The sequence below is a fragment of the Puma concolor genome, chromosome A1 (genome assembly GCF_028749965.1).
Source record: "Puma concolor isolate L17-30 chromosome A1, mPumCon1.1.hap2, whole genome shotgun sequence".
Taxonomy (NCBI): domain Eukaryota; kingdom Metazoa; phylum Chordata; class Mammalia; order Carnivora; family Felidae; genus Puma; species Puma concolor.
In genome coordinates, this window is record NC_141667.1 from 25,480,025 (window position 1) to 25,501,505 (window position 21,481).

General features: G+C 38.0%; 1 protein-coding gene across 6 annotated transcripts in view; it reads left to right on the plus strand.

The window, feature by feature from the left end:
* The window catches only part of CDH6 (cadherin 6), a 128,733-nt gene extending 107,738 nt beyond the window's left edge, over positions 1 to 20,995 (plus strand). For 5 of the 6 annotated variants that reach the window (XM_025924669.2, XM_086676392.1, XM_086676393.1 and 2 more), the window contains 6 exons: positions 297 to 550; positions 5,988 to 6,124; positions 8,630 to 8,751; positions 9,802 to 9,919; positions 10,051 to 10,302; positions 15,437 to 20,995. In XM_025924669.2, the coding sequence (XP_025780454.1) occupies positions 297 to 550; positions 5,988 to 6,124; positions 8,630 to 8,751; positions 9,802 to 9,919; positions 10,051 to 10,302; positions 15,437 to 15,927 (1,374 nt within the window). In that variant the 3' untranslated portion in view covers positions 15,928 to 20,995. Of the gene's footprint in view, positions 1 to 296; positions 551 to 5,987; positions 6,125 to 8,629; positions 8,752 to 9,801; positions 9,920 to 10,050; positions 10,817 to 15,436 lie in introns of those variants that run through there. The other variant, XM_086676400.1, reaches the window with a different exon arrangement.
* The last annotated feature ends 486 nt before the right edge of the window (positions 20,996 to 21,481 follow it).

Consider the following 21,481-nt stretch of genomic DNA (forward strand, 5'->3'; position numbering starts at 1 on the left):
CTTTACAGGGGGTCCTTTTTTATACAAGACTCCTGCTTCCAGGTTCTCTTCCCTGTCCGTTATACCTTGCACCCTTGCACCCACTTTCAAGGCAATAGTGGGCATGGTTTCAGCCCACAATTTTCATCAGGATGGTGTGGCATCTCATGCCTTTGCCCAATATCACACTGTGTGGTGATGTCTCTAAGCAATATAACCACATTCACTACCCATGATTTGCACTAAAAATGCCTTATGTCTCGTCTTTCTGTGTCTTGGCTGCTTTAAATATGTCTCTTCTCCCCACCCACCCCAAGGTCTTGGACTTTGAAAAGAAGAAAGTGTACACCCTCAAAGTGGAAGCCTCCAATCCTCATGTTGAACCCCGCTTTCTCTACCTGGGTCCATTCAAAGATGCAGCTACGGTCAGAATCATGGTGGAAGATGTGGATGAGCCTCCTGTCTTCAGCAAACTGGCCTACATCCTACAAATAAGAGAAGATGCTCAGATAAACACAACCATAGGCTCAGTCACAGCCCAAGATCCTGATGCTGCCAGGAATCCTGTCAAGTAAGCACACTTCTGAGACATGTCTTTTTCATAAACTTCAGTTGATTGCTATTCAAGTATCACCTGCAAGTTAGAAAATTAATGCTTTCTTCCAATTAGATATTTGTATCTTCCTGAAAAACGACTCTAAACAGCATCTTTACTCTCCTTGCTCAACAATTATTTTAGCAGCAGCATAAGCCTAAAAAAACCCCACAAAATTGGCGGGGGGGACACAAAATGATCTATAGGAGCTTACTGCTTACATGAAAATGGTATAAGGCAATAGAACAGAATGGCCTGGAATTTTTCTTGAAGGTCTTAGATTTGTCAAACAGTGGCATGGAGAGAGCATTGTGATTTTTAATAAACAAGACACCAGGCCAATAGTCTGTTTTTCAAGTGTGGAAGAATCTATCCTGTAACACTTAGAGGCAGAATTACACTCCATTTGGACGTGTAATTATTTTCATTTTCAGACATGGATAAAAATAAGAATCATTTCATGATATATGTCTGCAAAATCCTGGGGAAATTAATAGAGCTGAATCCTAATTTATACTATGTAAGCGAGCTCTATTTTCCCCATACATTCCTAATACCTTAGCTGTAAATCATGCTGCAAGAAAACCTCATTGCTCTTTGAAATCACAGATGCTTCAGTATTCTAGAATTTTATCATGAAGGCACTGGAGTCAACAACTTCCAGGCTTTAGTCAGTAGCTTACTTGACTAGATGAGAAAACTGCTAAATAAGAATATTATTGTGTAAATTATCCCCTGTAAAAAAAAAAAAAGAAAGTAAGTAGACTAGAGGAACTCTTGCCAGTGAGCCCACAGATATATTCTGATCAGGGTACCTGCCTTATGCCAGGCATGTTCTAGGCTTTAGAGATACAATAGAGAACAACATCAAGTCCTAATCTCACTAAGCTTACATTTTAATTGGGGAAGACAGAAATAGGCAAACAACAAATATGTAATATTTCAAGTGAAATACATTGTAAGCAGTAAAATAAGGCAGAGTATGGAAACAAAGAGTATCTGGGGTACTATTTTAGATAGCATGGTCAGGCTTGCCCTTGGTAGGAAATCATTTGAGTAAAGATTTGATTGAAATGAAAGGATGAACCATGGTGAATCTGGGAGGAGAATGTCCAAAGAAGAGGGGGAAATGAGGGTAAGGTATGATACCAGAGCTTGCTTGGCATGAAGAGGAGTAGCAAGGAAGCTTACAAAGCTAGAAGAAAGTGAGCAAGGTGGGGAGTGGTTGGGAAGGTCTGAGGCAACAGGAGGTTTGGTAGGTGGTAAGTGTGGCAGGTCCTAGGGACATCTGAAGGTATTGGTAAAGACTGAGTTCTATTCTAATTGAGGTAGGAAACCACTGCAAAGCTTTGAATAGGAGTATTACCTAATCTAAACCTAATTTTTAAAGAGGATCACACTGACTGCTGCATGAAAAATATTACTGCAGATAAAAGATTTTGAGGTTCTAAGGCATTTTCTAACTTTTCAACCATGAGCCCTTTGTTCAAATGAAACCTGATAGCAAGTCCCACATCTAAAACACAAAAATGCACTGACTTACTTTCAGGGAATAGTTTTAAATCATTGGGAAAATAGACTCTGTTGTTTTGTCATCCTACTGGAATATCTATAGACTCCTTGAATTGGACTATGGTCAACCCAAAGCAGCCACATGTAAGCTCGTGGATCAAGTGTTCTATATACATTTCATATTATTAATAAGGAAAATGAATGATGGCCTTTGCTTGCATAACACAGATAATTTTAAGTACTTTCACAACTATTCTGTCACTTGGAGTTTGTCCTGTGTAAGGAAAAAAATCTCAGCAAGTCAATGTCAAGACTAATTTAAAAGTGTTAATGCTGGAAGTTTATATAAATATGAGCTTTGTTACCTCTTTGATCATTCAACATGTTTTTAATTGAAAGAGATAATGTCTCCTGGGAATTTAGGCTGCATTTTTATGTCTATTTCACTTTTTATAATGAATACCATTTTAACTCACTGCATTATTTTATGTTTTATTAAAGGAAGTAGCTAGCTTGTCAGACTGGGTTGGCTGTCAGCTAATTTTAAAGTTTTCTATGCCAGCCTTTTCTTGGTACATATGGATTTCATATATAGATATAGATTTAAGGATAAAAATACCAATAAGGATAAAGTAAGGATATATTGGTATATAAATGCATATTCCAATAAGTCCTTTTATAGGATAAAATTGATTCTTATATTGGGAAAGTATATCCACACATAGTTTTTGGTTATCCAAGATGTAAATATTGAACAACTAGGTGCTAGACAATGTTAAGTACACAATTAATACTAGAGATCTCCTCCCCCAAACATTGATTTATCATTATGCAGATACAAGTTTTTAATTATTTAATTACATAAAATAATTTTCTTCCAATAACTGTATCAGAAATGCCCCTTGACTTCCATGAAAGGGTATTATAAAATGTCACTCTGAATAGATATTATGAAAAATCTACCTGCAAACATACTTCCTTTCCTGACCTAAAATCTCCCTGACTTGAGAGGATACATTAGAAGACAAATTATTGAATCACAGAATATAATAAATTTGGGGGGGAGAGCTACCTAGCAAAATAATCTGCTATAATCATGTTAAGATTGATTACCTTGTTTCTTATCTGTTATGACTACAATTAATATGACTGGACAGTAAATATACTAGATATGAATTGAAATTACTTTGGAAAAAAAAACAACAAACAAATAAGGGTTCATGTGCAAACATCATTCCTAAATAATGTAGAAATCTGAGGTTTCCTATTACTTTTTAAATCTCCCAATTAAGGGGGAAACTCATATACAGTTTTGGTATTTAAATAGTTACTTTCTCTTTGGTATTTAAATAGTTACTGCCTCCAACTAACAATTCTTCACCCTGTACCCTTTATTTCAAAGACTTGACTGGAAAATATTGCTTGTAAAACTTAAAAGTATAGCAGGAAGAAAACAAATAACAAGAAAAGATTACTGCTGTATATAATTGTAAGAGCTTGTAAGGACAATAAGCAGTGCATCTTAAGCTCAATTTTTTCATGAAGGAAAAAACATAGGCAAAAAATGTAGGCAATGATTAAAGTTCTTAAAGAGTCTATGAATACTGAAATTTCCTTTTTGGGAAATTAATTATGTGCTATAAATATTTGTCATTCTCAAATTAAAAATGAAGGCAGTTGATCAAGTTCAATGCTGTTGCCTAAATTCTTAATAAACATTGATTCATGACACAAATTGCAAAAATAAGAGCTGTTTCATCTGTAAGAGATGAACACTTAATAATAAAATATTAGGTTTATATAAACTAACATTAAAATTCTGAGGTGGCCTGCCTGAGATACAGATATAGAGATAGAGATATAGAAAGGTATATAGCTTTTTTGAACTTCATTAATTCTCTTTAATATCAGGTTTAAATAGCCTACAATAATCAAATATCTACTTTATTTAGACCCCTAATAGATGACAAAAATATATTTTATTAAGATAATTCACCAGTTCTATATTAAAGCAAAATAATCAATTGAAATAGAAACTACAAGTTAGTAACAAGAGTTTATTTTTCTTGGAGCATTCATAATAATTCTACATGTGTATGAGTAGCTAGGTCATTTACTTAATTGTATTTCTGCTGAGCCAACATTCAGAATCTAGCTGAAATGGGCAATTCTTTCCCCTAATGACCTTAACATATAAACTCTCTTCTGAGTTTTCTCTTTAATATCCCATACATAAAACAGAGTACATACATATTTCCCCATATATAGCTATTCCCAAAACTAGTAATAAATTTATAAAGAAGATAACATTTCTCAAAATTTACTAGTCTTCCGTCAATTTCAGTGTTGAGAAAACTCTGTCCGTTAATTTCTTTTTTTTTTTAATTTTTTTTTCAACGTTTATTTATTTTTGGGACAGAGAGAGACAGAGCATGAACAGGGGAGGGGCAGAGAGAGAGGGAGACACAGAATCGGAAACAGGCTCCAGGCTCTGAGCCATCAGCCCAGAGCCTGATGCGGGGCTCGAACTCACGGACCGCGAGATCGTGACCTGGCTGAAGTTGGACGCTTAACCAACTGTGCCACCCAGGCACCCTGTCCTTTGATTTCTAAGATACCTCTTGGTTTTCGTTGAATTCTCTTAACTCCTTAAATAGTTATCAAGTTCCTACTTGGCTCTGGGACTGTTCTGGGCACTGTTCTGGGCACTGTGAGTCTTCATTCTCCCATCATCTTTTTTTTTATGTTTATTTATTTTTGAGAGAGAGAGACAGAGCATGAGTGGGGAAGGGGGAGAGAGGGAGGAAGACACAGAATCCAAAGCAGGCTCCAGGCTCCGAGCTGTCAGCACAGAGCCGGATGCGGGGCTCGAACCCACAAACTGTGAGATCATGACCTGAGCTGAAGTCAGACGTGTAACCGACTGAGCCATCCGAGTGCCCCCTTCCATCATCTTTTAAGTGATTCTGTCCTTAATATTTTTCTCCCTTCACTGGACCTTCTCTTCCTAGACAATTGAACAGGAAATCTAAGTTGTCAATCTAGCTCTTTTGCTTCCCAAACTTTTCTTGGGCATCTCAGCTTCAATATCAAAACTGGAACTTATGATCTTCCCCAAATCCTGTTCTTCTCTTGTACCAGCTGGGACAGCACCAGCCAACCATTCTCCTCAATTCAACCAGCAATCTTTATTAAACATGATTTGGATTAAAATCCACTGGTATATTCACATTGTTCTTAGGACAAATCCCAAATCCTTGCCGTGGCCAGCCCATTCTTCTGCAGTCCAGCCTCTGATTCTCTCCCCAATTTCATCTTTCTCCCTTTCCTACCTCACTAACTGCAGCCACACTAGCCATTTTTTGCTTCTTTCAACATAATGATTTTAAAATAAAATGGATAATAGAAAACTAGACAAATAGCCCTACTTATGTACATGAACACACACATATACATTAAAGTTCTAAGATTAGAGTTAAAATGTATTAATATACAAACTAGATACAAATTACATATAAAAAAACTTCATTGTTGATTTTCAAACTCATGCAACTTGTCTAATGGGTTTACGTTAGGATCTCAATTGTAAAGAATTAATTTTCCAGAATGTTTTACTTAATATTAAGTTATAGATATTCAGATATGTGCTACAAGGTAGAAAAAATTCATGTAACAGACATTCTTGGAATAGTTGCAGGGTGTGAGAATAACAAATACAACAAGGACCTTTCTAGCATTGTATGGGGACAGATGGTACACTTGTGGTGAGCACAGCATAACATATAGACTTGCCAAATCATTATGTTGTATACCTGAAACTAATGTAACAGTGTGTGTCAACTATCATTCGATAAAAAGAAAAGAAAAGAAAACCATTCTAAATTCTGCTCTGCATTTTTAGGTATTCTGTTGATCGACACACAGATATGGACAGAATATTCAACATTGATTCTGGAAATGGTTCAATTTTTACGTCGAAACTTCTTGACCGAGAAACATTGCTGTGGCACAACATTACAGTAATAGCAACAGAGATCAGTAAGTCTAACCTCACAGAGCAACTGTCCCCAATTGATGGAGTGAGTGTCCCAGCAAGGGCTGATGAAGTAACGCTGAAATTAGTCACCATGTACTGATATCCTATTCGATACCTATTGAGGGAAAGAGCCCTGTAATGATTTGTAGTGATGTTTCTTCTAGGCATGTGCTCATTCATTCACAAATGCAGAGGCAACTGTGGATGTTATGTAGTTCAGAAATAATAACATGAGAATGTACCTCTCAGATGAGGTTGAATTGGTACATATGGGATTCAATTCCAAAAAGCTTTATAAATCAGAACATTACAGAAGCAGCTGAAAAAATGAACTCATGGTTAGGATTGGTGGGGAGGAGAATCAAGTATATTAAAAACTGTAGGCATTACTTAGAAATATCTCAGATATCTATCTCCTGGCTTTCTACAGAATTTCTATTTCAAAATCATTACAGAAGTAAGAGATATAAATTTTAGCTTTTCCATTGTACACCAAAGTGAGCAATCCAAACCACCAAGTAATCAATAAAATGTTTAGAGTGAATTTTATGGAAGTCACCATGAAATTAAAGGCAAAGAAAAATAATGCCAAATGAATGCTTCAAATAAAATGATTATACACAGTGAAAATTGTGTAATGTAAACACAATGTGTAGGCCTAAGTACATGAAGGAAAAAGTATTTTTAAAATAACATTTAAATGTTTAAAAATAGGCTTCTAAATTATAGCTCATTTTTTAGTTTTTGTTTTTGATTTTAAAAGTTCAAACATTTTTAGCTCAGTTGGGTATCTGGTGTGAAATATTCCCTGTCTAATGGTATATTACAGTAGTTTTCTTTGTCAACGTAACTCACGAGATTTGAAATGGCTGAAGGATATTGAATAGAATAATAAATAACCAATATGGGCAAAATGAAGCATTGCCTTGTGATAATGTTAAGAACTCTTAATTAAAAATTTGTTAGGTAGGAATACGCTCTTCAGAATTTATGTGGAGGGACTAATGCAGATACCAATGGCAGAGCATACTTAAAGTTTTAAAATTACAAAATTATTTTTTGCACTGAAAAGGACCACTTTTTATAACATCATGAAATTTTATTTTTTACTGAAGTAGTCATTTCATGCATATTTTAAGCTTTGTGCCTAATTTTTTTTTTTAAGATTTAATGTTTCTGTGATATATTTGAAAGTACTTACTAGTGATAAAGACCTTTTAAGACTTCATCTTTGGCAATTCTAACTTTGGAAGACTAATGTGGGAAACATTTTAGATGCAAAGGAACTTAAGAATCTTATTGTCTAAACTTCTTAACTATCTTTGATGCAACAGAAGCCCAGAGCTTATGTGAAACCAGCCCACTCCCATTCCAGGGCCTTGGCATTTACTGTTCCCTCCCTCTGGAGAGCTGGAAATATTCACATAGCTTAATTCTTTTTATTTGTGTCTCTGTACAAATGGCATCTCATGAGATGAGACTGAGTGTTATCCCATGCAAAGTATCACCTCCATCTCTCTCCAATCCCTTTCCCTGTTTAATTTCTCCATAGCATGTACCATTTCACAGTTTGTCTGCCCCCATTAGAATAAAACTTAGCATGCAGGATTTTTGTGATGTTCCCCATGTGTCCCAGCACCCCAACTAGTGGCTGGCACATATGAAAAATTAGATGGTCAGTAAATATTTATGAAGCGAACAAACAGATACATAAGTGAAGTGAATGAAGAGGGCTGAGTTCAGAGGTTCTAACTCCTGATTCTTAGACCAGGAATCTGTCTTCCACACTACCCCAGATACTTCACTTGTCCCTGGTTGTCAAACATGGGTGCGGCTCTCTCACTATCCTAGGTGAACGGTCTGGGCTTGGAGTCAGACAGACCCAAGTTTAAATCAAGGCTCTACTTCTCATTCATTATCTCTGTGAAGATGGACAAGTTACCTAACATATCTGTGCATCAGTTTCCTCATCTATACAATAGGGGCAAAAACTGTATTTACAGAAAAGGTTGTAAGGATTAAATAAGATAATATAGCAAAATGCCAAGCACTATGGCTAGCTCTTATTCAGCACAAAAACTAAGATGAAAACATCCTCTGGTTTCCTTGATCCCCCCCGCCCCCAGCCCCCTGGCTCTTTCTTTTGTCCAAATGTTTTCCCATCTCCCTGCTTCTTTGGCTTCCCTTAAAATCTGCCTCTCAACTGCCTTTCCTGGATAAAGTTTTTCTTTATTTTTGTGTTATTCTGGGGGTTGCTATACAGTTGCCCTATATCAACACAAGTAGCTTTATCTCCTAGGTATTTCCAGCAGGTGTATCCAACTCCAGAAGCATTCTCTTTTGTGACTAATTCTTTTTTGTGACTAAGTTGGTACACAGTGCCTTGTGGTACTCAGAGAGCCTTGGGGAATCTGTGTATGAATGAGAAAGGAGTGAGTGACTGTTGTCTAAAGGGGGTTGACAATAGACATATAAATGCCTATTCCCTTCTTTTTGGCATGTTGCAGATAATCCAAAGCAAAGCAGCCGAGTCCCTCTATATATTAAAGTTCTAGATGTCAATGACAATGCCCCGGAATTTGCTGAATTCTATGAAACCTTTGTCTGTGAAAAGGCAAAAGCAGATCAGGTGAGTTTCATAAGAAAGTAAATTAATTTAGTCAGATTAATTTAGATCTTCTAATAACTCAGACGATACACAGAGCTGAGAGCCAGGTTTGAATTAAGTATGAAGTAAATGCTAACAAAATTAATACTATAAATAAGAACAGAATGAATGTTTAACTTGCATAAGAGAACAAGCAGTTTTTAAGAACTGGAAGTTCATCATTCTCAAAGACTGATGTGGATTCAAATCAGTCCTGAGTTTTCATTAAAATAGATTAGTCACAGCTTTATTTGAAAAATCTTAATTGGTGAGCAGATACTTTTAATTACCATGTGTACAGAGAGGAAAGCAATAACTACGACATATTTTACAATTGCCTATAATTCATAGTTCCACTTACTTATATTGCCCATCTGTACAAGTAATACACATTCGTGAATGTTTTCCTGTTTTACACATTTGTCCCCACCTGAAATAGGTCTTTTCTACCAATGGTATAAAATTATGTTACAGTTTGTCGAAACAGCGGTACACTGTTAAAATACATGTTAGGGCAGGAAGTTGAAGTTTTGTTTTATGTACAAACTTTCTTTTTAGTTTTTATGCAAGTTGATGGTTTATGTATATGTCAAGACTGCATTTCTAAACAGGCTGTTGTACAGAGTGCCCAAAGTTTTTTAGTTGAAATGCTGTGGTAGATCACTGTGATATTTTATAGTTTTGTATCACTCTAGGGCAGTGTTTGCCAACCCAAGTGATTTTGCCCCCAGGCGACATTTTTTGATTGTCACAAAGAGGAGGGTGTCACTGGTATGTAGTGGGAGGAGACGAGGCTTGCTATTAAACATCCTACATACAGTGCCCAGGATAGCCCCAAAACAAAGTGTTATTTTGGGCTCTATTTCCAACCCATCATTTCCTTGCATAGAGTGGACTCACTGTAAATTTTCTAGAGACTATCGTTTTTAAATTAAAATCAGAAATCATTTAGTCAAGCAATTTACTGCAACACTGTAAGGAATGCTTTTGAGTTACCAAAACTTTATAGCAGCTTTATGGTTTTGATTTTAGTTGATTCAGACCCTACGAGCCATTGACAAAGACGACCCTTATAGTGGGCACCAATTCTCATTCTCTTTGGCCCCTGAAGCAACCAGTGGCTCAAACTTTACCATTCAAGACAACAAAGGTAAAGGAGCCCAAGTTACTTTCTCTGTCTATATATTTATATCTTTATCTCTATCTATCTACTGTCATCACAATTGTTGCAATCCATGACGTGGTATGCACGTTAACATTGACTTTGCTTTCCGGTTCCAGATAACACAGCAGGAATCTTAACTCGGAAAAATGGCTATAATAGACACGAGATGAGCACCTATCTCCTGCCTGTGGTCATTTCAGACAACGACTACCCAGTCCAAAGCAGCACTGGGACAGTAACTGTCCGGGTCTGTGCATGTGACCACCATGGGAACATGCAGTCCTGCCATGCGGAGGCCCTCGTCCACCCCACGGGACTGAGCACAGGGGCTCTCATTGCCATCCTTCTGTGCATCGTGACCCTACTAGGTAAACTGCTTCTCCCTGCATCCTATCTCCCCATGAGAGGCACACACTGTTACTGTGACACTCTAGATTTATCCGCCTCCCCCATTAAGGCATACAGCCCGCTCTAGGTGAGTAGAGTTACATGCTGAGAATCTGTGTTGTTCAACCATGAACTAGTTTTTGTTTGAACATAGCTTTGGCGAATGAACAGATATGAAACTTGCCTATGTCTTTACCTACTCAGGGAATCATTCACCAAAGAAATCTCTTGTCTGTTAGACTGGGAATGAATCCCAGGCAGGATTTGAGGGCACTATATAAATAGGCCCTTTTCATTTCATTTGTTGTTTAATATCTAACCTGGCAAACACTGTTAAAATGTAAAGAGTGAGAGTCACCCAGTATGGAGGGTGTGATGATGGCCCTTTGTATGAAGGTAAAGTTTAAAGATCAGTGGGCAAGTGGAAAGAGAAATGTGATGACTTTTTCTCTCTCAAATGGGAAATAAAGAAGTGATTAAATTTTCTTCAACCCAGCCAACTTGCTTTGATCTACCCATTTAATTACCTTCTTAGCATTGCTCCCCAAATGCCACATACACAATGTCTATTATTTCTCAGACTCTCAAAAATAAATAACTTCTATGACTGAGGAAGTAAATCTGGGACCTAAAAGAAATGAATGCAATCAAGGTGAAAATCAAGGTTTAGCAATGATTCAAAATGAAAGTTTCATCCCCAACAAATGAATTAAGCTCACAGGTTGAGCTCAAAACACTTTACAGACCGTTGCCTGTTGTGAACTAAGAAATCAAATGTTAGTTAACTCAGTCCTTCCAAAAATCAAAGCAAGCTCCCCTACACAAAGGGAAGAAAGGGAAGAAGTGTCAACCTGGGTTGTGGGTGGGGGGGGGGGGGGGGTTACTTTTTCAAAACAAAAACCTGACAATTTGGTGACTTTGAGAGAAGGAAAGAAGAAAGAGTAAAGACCTACATTTTTCCAAGAAGAGAATGCCTAGGGATCCCTGCTCAAGAACTTCACATTTCGTATCATTTTGCTAATTATAACAGTAGTCTTGAAACTTAACTACAGAGCTGTGATTCTCTTTGTCAACGAAGATTTGGGGGAAGTATTTTAAGATATGAGGATAAATAAAAGCTGACAGTATGCAAAGACAAATCAGTGTTTCTAATGGTGTGAGTCTATAACAGTTGTTTTGGAAGAGAAGGATATGAATATTCTTTTTGATTAAAAAAAGTTATTTTTAGAAGGGCTGAATTGGCAGGGCTGTACTCAGGGAGAATTCCATGGACATTTTGTGGTCTGTAGAAAGAGAGCTGACTCTCATCTCATAGAAGTGATTTCTCCTTACCTTCATCATCTACCCATTCTCTCCTCCCCACTTTTTTCCTTACCTACTCCCTCTATTCTCCCTTTTCATTTCCTTCTCCAATGAATTCACTGTCTCCTCGTTACTCCTAACTTGTTTCAGTGCTTCCTACAGCTGGTCTATTCTCTTTGGAATTCTGTACCCAATAAGACAGGAAATAAATGGGATTTAACCCTTCCTAGGCTAACACCATGGGCTATAAACTGGGCAAGAGGCTTCACAACTGTTTTTCTCATTTAACCCTCAGAACCATCTGGTATGTATTTATCTGCATCTCAAATTAGAGTACTGAGGCTCTAAGATGTGCAGTCATGTAGCCGACTCACACAGCTAACAGGTGGTGGGACAAAGTACAAAACGCCGGTCTTCTCCCCCTGAGCCTCAGGGCTTCCACATTGCTCTCTACTTTCTTTGTGAGCTCACAGAATGTAAGGTAATTTCCAGGCTGAAAGAGCCCGAACTGAAAACGAGACCATTGAAGAAGGTGGAAACAAACCTCAGGTTTTGTAAGAGAAGGGAAGCCACAACGATAGAGGAGGAAACCTACAGTCAATAAAGTGGATCATGTGGCATCTCTTATTTTATTTACAAAAATAAAACAACAGGGACACCTGGGTGGCTCAGTCGGCTAAGCTTCCTACTTCAGCTCAGGTCACGATCTCATGGTTCGTGAGTTCAAGCCCCACATTGGGCTCTCTGCTGTCAGCACAGAGCCTGCTTCGGATCCTCTGTCTGTCTGTCTGTCTCTCTCTCTCTGTACTTCTCCTGTGCTCTTGCTCTCTCTCACTCTCTCTCAAAAATAAATAAACATAAAAAATAAAAATAAAAAAATAAAACGACACTGAAAACAACTACTACATCTCGTGTCTCTGTGGTGCTTTACAGTCTGCACAACTGTTACATTTATTAACTCATTCCTGATGACAGCACTGGCCACTGTGTTAGTGCCTCTCTTTTACAGAAGGAAACACACTTAAAAAGGTGAAATCATTTAAGTGAGCCTAGGCAGGCTGATTTCAAGTGCCTTGCTACCTTCTAGCTTTATGATGGGATTTGAACACAGGTTGGTCCAAGCATTCCCCACTCAAAATCTCACCACTATCCTCTGGCCTCAGGGGATTGAGAAAAGGGAAGAGGTCAGTCACTGGGAAGAAAGCTATTACTTTCTCAGAATGTATTTTTTTTGCTCCACATGCTTAGAACTCACATCTTCAGTTTATAAAAGTTAGCTTTGAGAAAGATCTCCTTTCCAAAATTTCTGTTCAGATGTACATCGGGCTAAGAAGAAAAGTACAGGCAGTCGTAGCTGTAGGAGAATTAGGCAGTGAATGAATGCCTCTGATTCACCAAATGTGCCCTCTCTCTTCCAGGCAATCGCACTTCTGGGTGTGCATAGGACTAAAATAAAAGATACAGATAACCCAAGCCGGGGAAGAATTAGGAAGTGATAAATGCCTGCTATCTTGCCTTAAATGGTGGCACAAACCATTGTACATACAGGTTTAATTCTTTCCAAGACAGTTGTCTTGATTCTATTCTCTAACCCCAGAGGCCATCCTCAGTTACAGTCCTTTGTTTTGCAAACCCTTGTCATTGGTCACACGGGAATCTGGAAAAAAGCGTAGACTATGAGCATGCCCTGCAATTTTCCACCCTCCCGCACCTCAGGGTAAAGTGAAGATATACAGAAGCCTCCAGGCTCCACGTGACAGGCCGTGCCCTCCTCCTCTCCTCTCCTGGGCCCCCTCAGGTGCAGCCATAGCGTCTCCAGGCTGTTTCTCAAATACTCTAGGCACCTTTGCACCCCAGCCTTTCTTCCAGCTCTGTCCCCCTCACCCGACAGCTCCTCAGATAATTAATTCCCCATATCTTTGCTCAAATGTCACTCCTCTTAAACACACGGCCCCTCAATCATACACAGAAGTGCTCCTCATCCTCCTTTCTCTGATCAACTTTTTGTTTCCACTGTACATATCACCTTCTAATGATTTCCTTATTTATTAGACACATTATTTGTTTTTCAAGATCTCCATCCACCACCACAGCCACCTCTGCCCACCTCATTAGGACGGGGCTCTTGATCAATGTTTTTCATTGATAGTGTCTAGAACTATAGCTGGCACAAAGTAGGCACTACATAAATAGTTAGTAAAACGCCCTGAACGGCTGGGATGAATGAGGCAGGAGGATGCTGTCTGGCAGCAAACGACAATGTATACAGTTACACAATCGCACACTTGAAAATGGCAACACTGGATATCCTTCAGAAAAAGTCTATAATCAAAGCATGCTTTAACGCATGGTGATTAATAAGAGTGTTGGCTTTTTAGTTTGACCTGGATTTCAATTGTTTGTACATGTGACATCTCTAAACCTCAACTTCCTCTGTGTAAAATGGGGTTATAATGATGGTACTTACTTTGTAGGGCTGCTGTGACGATCAAATGAGATTCAGTATGTAAAGCACTTAGCACAGTGTTTGGCACATAGAACGCTCTCAGTAGATAACCAATTATTATTGCTATTAACACCTGAAATTTTAATATATAGACACATGCGAATGCATGTATCCATCATTCTGTGTGTAGGCATCCATATCCACCAAAAGCCATTATTCTGTAATTCTTACTACAGTAATTCAATTTTTATGACTCATAAAATCTGGACCATGTTATGGATGAGAAAATAAAAACACATTACTAGTACTTCTTGCAGTAAACAGCCCTGGACAAACCCAGTTTCACAATGCAGTTTCTGCCCTGGATGGCTGCTTTCTCTCTAAGCTGTCGCTGTGTTTTTATTTTCCCACCCATATGTCCATTTGGAGATGTGTCTGTCTACAGGTAGCCAGCTGCAAAGAAACATCAGGAGTTATTTAAACACAATTCTTGCTTTGCCTCTAATTGGAGTTCAGAGGAAAAATCAAAAGGACAAACATTCCAGGCATCACACTTAACAGAATACTAACTCTGAAAGATTTTTTTTTTAAGTTCCCTCTTAAATGTGTTTATTTTATTTAGCTCCAACAGAAATAAGCTGGTGTGTGTCTTATCACCCGCCCCCTTTCAAACCGGCTGGTGTTGAAGTCCAGAATGGCTTTCTGAATTGTATCTGGGTCTCTCCAGGTATTATCTGGAATAATATTTCTTATATGTAGAAAGGTATGCAGACATTCACATGTCTACTTTGGGTTTTAAACCAATTTTACACTTCTCTGAGGAAAAAAAGAAGAAGAAGAAGAAGAAGAAGAAGAAGAAGAAGAAGAAGAAGAAAAAGAAGGCAGAGTGCAAAAGTTATTTTAGACGTGTAGTTATGCAAACCCTTCAACACATCCCGAAGGTGCCAGCCTTGTGCTTATAAGCAGTTTCAGAGCATTTCAGGTGTTCGGCATAATTTGCACTCTGATTGCTGCGCTCTCGCTGCGTTTGAGCTTTTTTTTTTTTTTATCATTATTATTATTTTATTTTTTCCTTACCTTCAGACTAGCTCCCCGTTTCAAAGCGAAAGGGAACTACTGACAAAAATATGAAGGTGTTTTATCCTCTACTTAAATTGTAACTTTCTTTCAAATATTCTCCTCCGCTTTTGGGGGGTCCCCGGTTTGATCACGCGTGGAGGCAAGCGCGACCTTCAAGGAATAAAAGTTGAGTCTGCAGTTTCCCGGAGAAGTTTTGAAACTTCACGTTGGAGCGCAGCGCTGCTTGCTGACATTAATCTGGCGGCAAATTAACTTCCCCTTTCCTTCTGCTTTGTCTCTGCTTCCAGTGACGGTGGTGCTGTTCGCAGCTTTGAGGCGGCAGCGGAAAAAAGAGCCTTTGATCATTTCCAAAGAGGACATCAGAGACAACATTGTCAGTTACAACGACGAGGGTGGCGGAGAGGAGGACACTCAGGCCTTTGATATCGGCACCCTGAGGAACCCCGAAGCCATCGAGGACAGCAAATTACGCAGGGACATCGTGCCCGAGGCCCTTTTTCTGCCCCGACGGACTCCAGCCGCTCGAGACAACACCGACGTCCGGGATTTCATTAACCAAAGGTTGAAGGAGAACGACACGGACCCCACCGCGCCGCCCTACGACTCCTTGGCCACCTACGCCTACGAGGGCACTGGCTCGGTGGCCGAGTCGCTGAGCTCGCTGGACTCGGTGACCACGGATGGAGACCAAGACTACGACTACCTTAGCGACTGGGGCCCGCGGTTCAAAAAGCTGGCAGACATGTACGGAGGCGTGGACAGTGACAAAGACTCCTAATGCGTTGCCTTTGTCACCTCGCAGTCCGCCGCCCAAGGACCTGCAGTGGCGACGCCCGCCTCCGTGTCCACCGCTCCGCGAAGGCTTCTCGGTGGTGCCCGTTCCCGACGTCGACGGCTGCAGTCCCGGGGGGACCCAACGCGAGGGACTTTTTTCTAGTACACTTTTATGAGCTTCCAAGAGGCAAAGGTTTATTTTTTAGCGCATCCAGTTATCCATGTCGGTCAGCCCCCCAGGCCCCGTGCTGGAAGAGAGAACCAGGAGTGGTATTTTCCCTTGCTCTCCTAGGGCGGGTTGGGAACACGCTCAGTGTCACTGGCCCGGCCTCCCTACCACACTCCATTGACTCAGGTCAGCTGACTGCTCTGGCTGTACATTTCACACGCTAATGAGATGAGGGACTGTGCTTTAACGATAAAAATATAGTTTTAGTGGGAAGAAATGAGGGAGGAACAACTGTGAGGTTGGTCCGGGTATATCCGCTCGCAAGGAGATGATGGACTGTGTATATTGGGTGTGTTTTATGGGTGTGTCCCAAAGTATTTAAAATGGCATTTGCCTGTCCTATGTGTTCTTCAAGAACTTTTTCTGGCACCAGTGACTATTCAAAGCATCAAATCCACCAGTGTTTTAAGATTCTGGGTCCTCTTTAGGACTAGAAGCAAATCAAATGGTAATATTAAAAAACAACAAACAAAACATAATGATATCTCATTCCTGGCCACTAACTCATATTTTCTTTTTATATATTAAACACACAAAAGTTTGCCCTTGCACCGTATAAAGAGAAAGGGAAAATAGCTAATGATGTCAACAAAGGAAATATTTAGCATATTTAAAGCTCGGGCCACCAAATGTACTACAGATCACTTAAAATTACTTCCACCATCAGTATCAGTAAACTAATCACAAGTAAGTCTAATTGTTTCAAATTCTCAAAGAAACTTTTCTGAGACAAATTTTAACTCCTTGTCTGTAGTTGTTGTCAGTATTATTCTAATATACTTGAAAGTAGCCGTGTGAAGTACAATTCATATTCTTGATGCTTCGTACACAATTAAGTTACATTAGTAAAGGTAGATTAGAAAAACTCAAATCCTGCCCTCAGAGTTTAATGGGGACATGAGAGCCAGCCACACTTGAACCTGATAACTTGTCCTTCACATCTGGAAACATCTATATATTTATATGATGTGATATAGGTGTATTGTTGAGATCACAGTGAAAAACTACACATTACATGTTTGGAAGATGCTTATGAAGGGAAAAAATTGATTCCCTTCAACGAGAGTGTTTAAGATGGTATTAAAATGATAGTTGACATTCAAAAGCATTAATATTTTTCCATTGTTTTTAACTTCATTGCTATGGCAACCCTGCCATCCTTGTCTTTGAACCAATGATAAAGTAATGGTCTCAAACTACAACAGAAAAGTAATGTACAATCCATCCAATCTATTATTTCTCTAATTTTGCAATTAGCATCATAGTTATTATCCAGAGGACCCAACTGAACTGAACTAATCCTTTTGGCAGGTTCAAATCATTTATTTCATATGGCTGTTCTAATGATTTGTATCATTAGAATTTTACATTGTGCAGTCATCAGAAAATTCCAAAGTACTGTAATGAAAACGTTGTTTCAAAAACTTAGAAAAGAAAAAAAAAAAACCCAGGCTCTGTATATATCTATATATCTATATATCTATATATATTATGTACTTAAGAATATGCTGACTTCAATTATTAGTCTTAGGGATTTATTTTCAATTAATGTTAATTTTCTACAGATAATCTTAATGTCATTTCCATTTGGAGATACTGTCATATGAGCACATACTTTCTATTTGGAACACACTGTTGTTTAGTTAAGTTTTAAATAAGCGTGTTACCCAGGAAGTAAAGACGGCACCCTTAAAATAAGAGAAATGTAGTCTTTTGGGTTACCCAATTAGAGTGAAAAGTTTTTTAACCATATTATTCCTTGTGTTTCCTGAATGGCTTCCTATTTTGTAATGGACTTCCCTGTATACTAACAAGTATTTCATGTTTTCAGGGTTTTCTTTTGCTAGTTCTTCACACACACACACACACACACACACACACACACACAGAGGAATGCAAACAAAATACTATGGGAGGGTTTCACTGTAATGAATATCATAGTCACAGTTAAGTGTTGAAAAAGATAGCTTAGTAAAGTTAATTAGTAAGAACTAGTTATTCATAGCAATAGAATACCACCTTAATCACATGACTTACTGTAAAATTAAAGAGCTCTCTGTCCTTATGTTTCATGTCATGTAATAAATTGTATCAAGAAAGATAGTCCTGTAAAAAAGAAAGTTATCATCAGAAGTCTTCCTTTTGAACTTTTGGGTTAATTGGAATGTCTGAGGGTTGACGCTAGCAACTTCCAATGTTTAACGGTAAGGTTTATTCTCTCCTCATAAGTGAAAGTAAGTAGTTCTGTAGTGGAATGTTTGAGATGTAATTGGCAGGTATATTATCCCACCTTGAAGACGGTACAGTGAACCAAGAACAAGTGAATATGACTAAATATTGAAATAACTGCTTAATCTCTTACCATAAAACCTGATGATGAAGTGACTCTCTAAGAAATTGGATAATTTAAGACTAGAGCTGAATATTTTAGTACTAGGGTCCTGTAAGTGTTCTCTGAAAATTAATACTCTCTGATGTCATGGAAATAATGAGAGCCATACTTCCATCATTCTGTGTGTGTCTCTCTTCCTTCCCACCAGGATACCGGGTCAAGGATCCCAGTGAACATAAATGATTACTGGAGGAAAAAAAAAATTAGTTTTCAGCTCAGTTTTCAGAAAGTCTCTTTCCTGATAGTAGATGTTAGTGACAAGAAAGATGGCAGGAAAATGGGAAGAGGTAAAATTTAATATTTGCTTTGGTCACTGAGAAACTACAATTCATTCATTATAAGCAGATGACTTTTATGGATTGCTTCAAGGACATTGAGGCCCTTCTGAAAAATCTTTCCCCTCCATTCAAAGGGAAGAGTTTCTTCAAACCACTAAGATGTTCCCTAAAATAAGCTGGAATTTTTAAAATGTTAAGCTGCTGTGCATAAGTTTACAACCCCATCACTTCATGGCCACTTTCCGCTGAAAGGCCTAAACATTTGTCCCAAAATAAAAAATGAAATCAAATGGGGGAAGAGATGGTTCCATGGAATCATAAGTGAGGGATTCTAGGCACAGTGAATAAATGTTTTTTTACAGAGCTTTTTAGCCTTATAGTTCAGTTGCATAAAAGGAGTTTCAGATACAAATTGACTCCATTTTCAAATGGAACAAAACCTGGTGATTCAATTTTAACTCATTAAAAAAAAAATTGGCTTAGTGTTCATTTTCAGCTCCAAAAAGTTGTACAAAAATTTCTTAAAAGTTGAATCTCTATCTTGGAAGCATCCAAATTTTGTGAATCCAAGTTAACTTTAGAATGTTTCCATTACTTTCATTTTTAAGTACGTCAATATTAGATGTCCTGATTTGCTAAGCGAAACTTACATCAAATGCTTTGCCTTGAAATCAGTATTTCACTGAAGATAATAATACATAAACTATGAGTTAAGAATTCCTCAATTCTATAAACTTGAGGACCACAAAAGTATATAGATGAAAGGGAAGAACAGAGTTGATTCTTGGGCCCAAACTAAATATTTAAATCAGACACACCTAAATTAATTTTCCCTAGGAACCAAACCACCGAATAAATTATCTTACCCTACTCCCTAATTTTGAAGCAATATAATTACTTTGGAAGAACGCTCTAGAAAGTCATGATTCCCCACTATTTTGAAAGGCATCCTCTAAAAAGGATCATTTTAGAGTAATTTTATTCTTTATGTTTTTGTCTAGATGAAGTCTTTTTTTTGAATTGTGACAGGGCCAATGCTTGACACAGCCAAGCATTTATATTTAACACTAAAACCCAGCCTCCTTTATCAGGTTATAAGAGTAGAAAGATTAAGACTTAGTACATGGATCTTCAGGAAGATGAACTATTTTCTCAAGTCTAACAAACAACTTTCTTTTCCAGAGAATACAGAATTACAGAATGGTCTCCTTAAAAGTTCAGTGACTATTAGGTTTGCAGCATTTTTAATCTCCCTTTGGCATCTTTATGGAATAGTTTTCTAAAGGGGTAATTCTCTCTACTAAAAAATATCAGACCCTGACCGTATTCAGTGTGCAGAGGAATACCCTCTTATAAAGGAAATATGTTGACTCGCACACTTGTTAAAAGTTAATAAAGAAATAGCTCATTTTTAAAGCCAGAAGTTTATGGTCTCTGCATCGTCAATTTAATTTAAGCATTACTGAGACAATCTTTAATCTACTCCGCATTTTGTAATACCTTATTTATGATGCATTTTCATTTTTTAATTTGGGGGGAATGTTAGTCCGATAGATGAAAGTGCCAGAAGGAGGTCAAATGGAAACAAAGCCTATTACCCACTGTATTTCAGACAGGACCGAGGCACTTAGCCTGAGAGCCACCGGGTTATTAGATTAATTTCAAAAGAGCTTTTACAAGTTGCTTAATTCCATTTTTTTTTAAACCCATGGACCACAAACTCAAATTTCTCTTCAAATGGGGTTAATCTGACAAATGAGGCATGGACCCAGCGTTGTGGAAAAAGCATTCCGCTATAATGAGATCTTGGTCTTTCTTGCGAGACAGTGTTATTTATGTAAATATGTCTAGAGGCACCTTCTATAAGCTTTTAGTTTTCTATGATCTATTAGTTTAGTGTTTATTAAGGAATCAAATGTATAGAACTACTAGACATTCAGGGCGAATGCTGTATAGCAAACCAACTTGTCTGCTCGAAAGAAACATAGGAACGCTTCAAAACCACCGTATTGTTCTGTTTGTGATTATTTTCATTGCTCTGAAAGTAAACTGCCTAAGAATAGGCCTTATAATAAATACTACGTGCGTCCTCAGTAGTACCAAGCTAAGGCGATTTGGCATTCTCCTACTGTGATTTGTGATTTTAAATCCAGAAAATAAAAGCTTTTTGGTATTGATTGTTTTTAATTAAAAATACTCCCAAGTATAAATTGAAGCTGATGCCACCCTTGAAGATTTGCTGGCTGGGATGCTCAGTCGATGGCTTTTCTCAGTATCATTGGTCCCTGGCAATGAGAACACCTGATGGAAACAACCCCTGCTCAGCTTTCATCCACATTTCTAGCTGGGGATATTTTCATAACTTCACAGTTTACATGAGAAAGTTTCCTGTGTTGGAAGGAGAGGTAAGACAATGACCTTACAGCTCAGTGTGGCCGCGCCTTTTGTTGTAGTCAAATGGCAAAAAACACGCTCCTTGAAATGGCTTCTTTTATTTTCCTTTGTTTTCTTAGACGTATACATTGGAAAAGAATGCAATTTAAAAAGTGATTTCTCACAAAGAGTAAATATGCCTTTTGCAAATCAATTTTTGTAACAAGTTATTTATATGATATTACTTAATAAACTGTTTTTTTCTAACTTGTTTTTTTTCAATTCT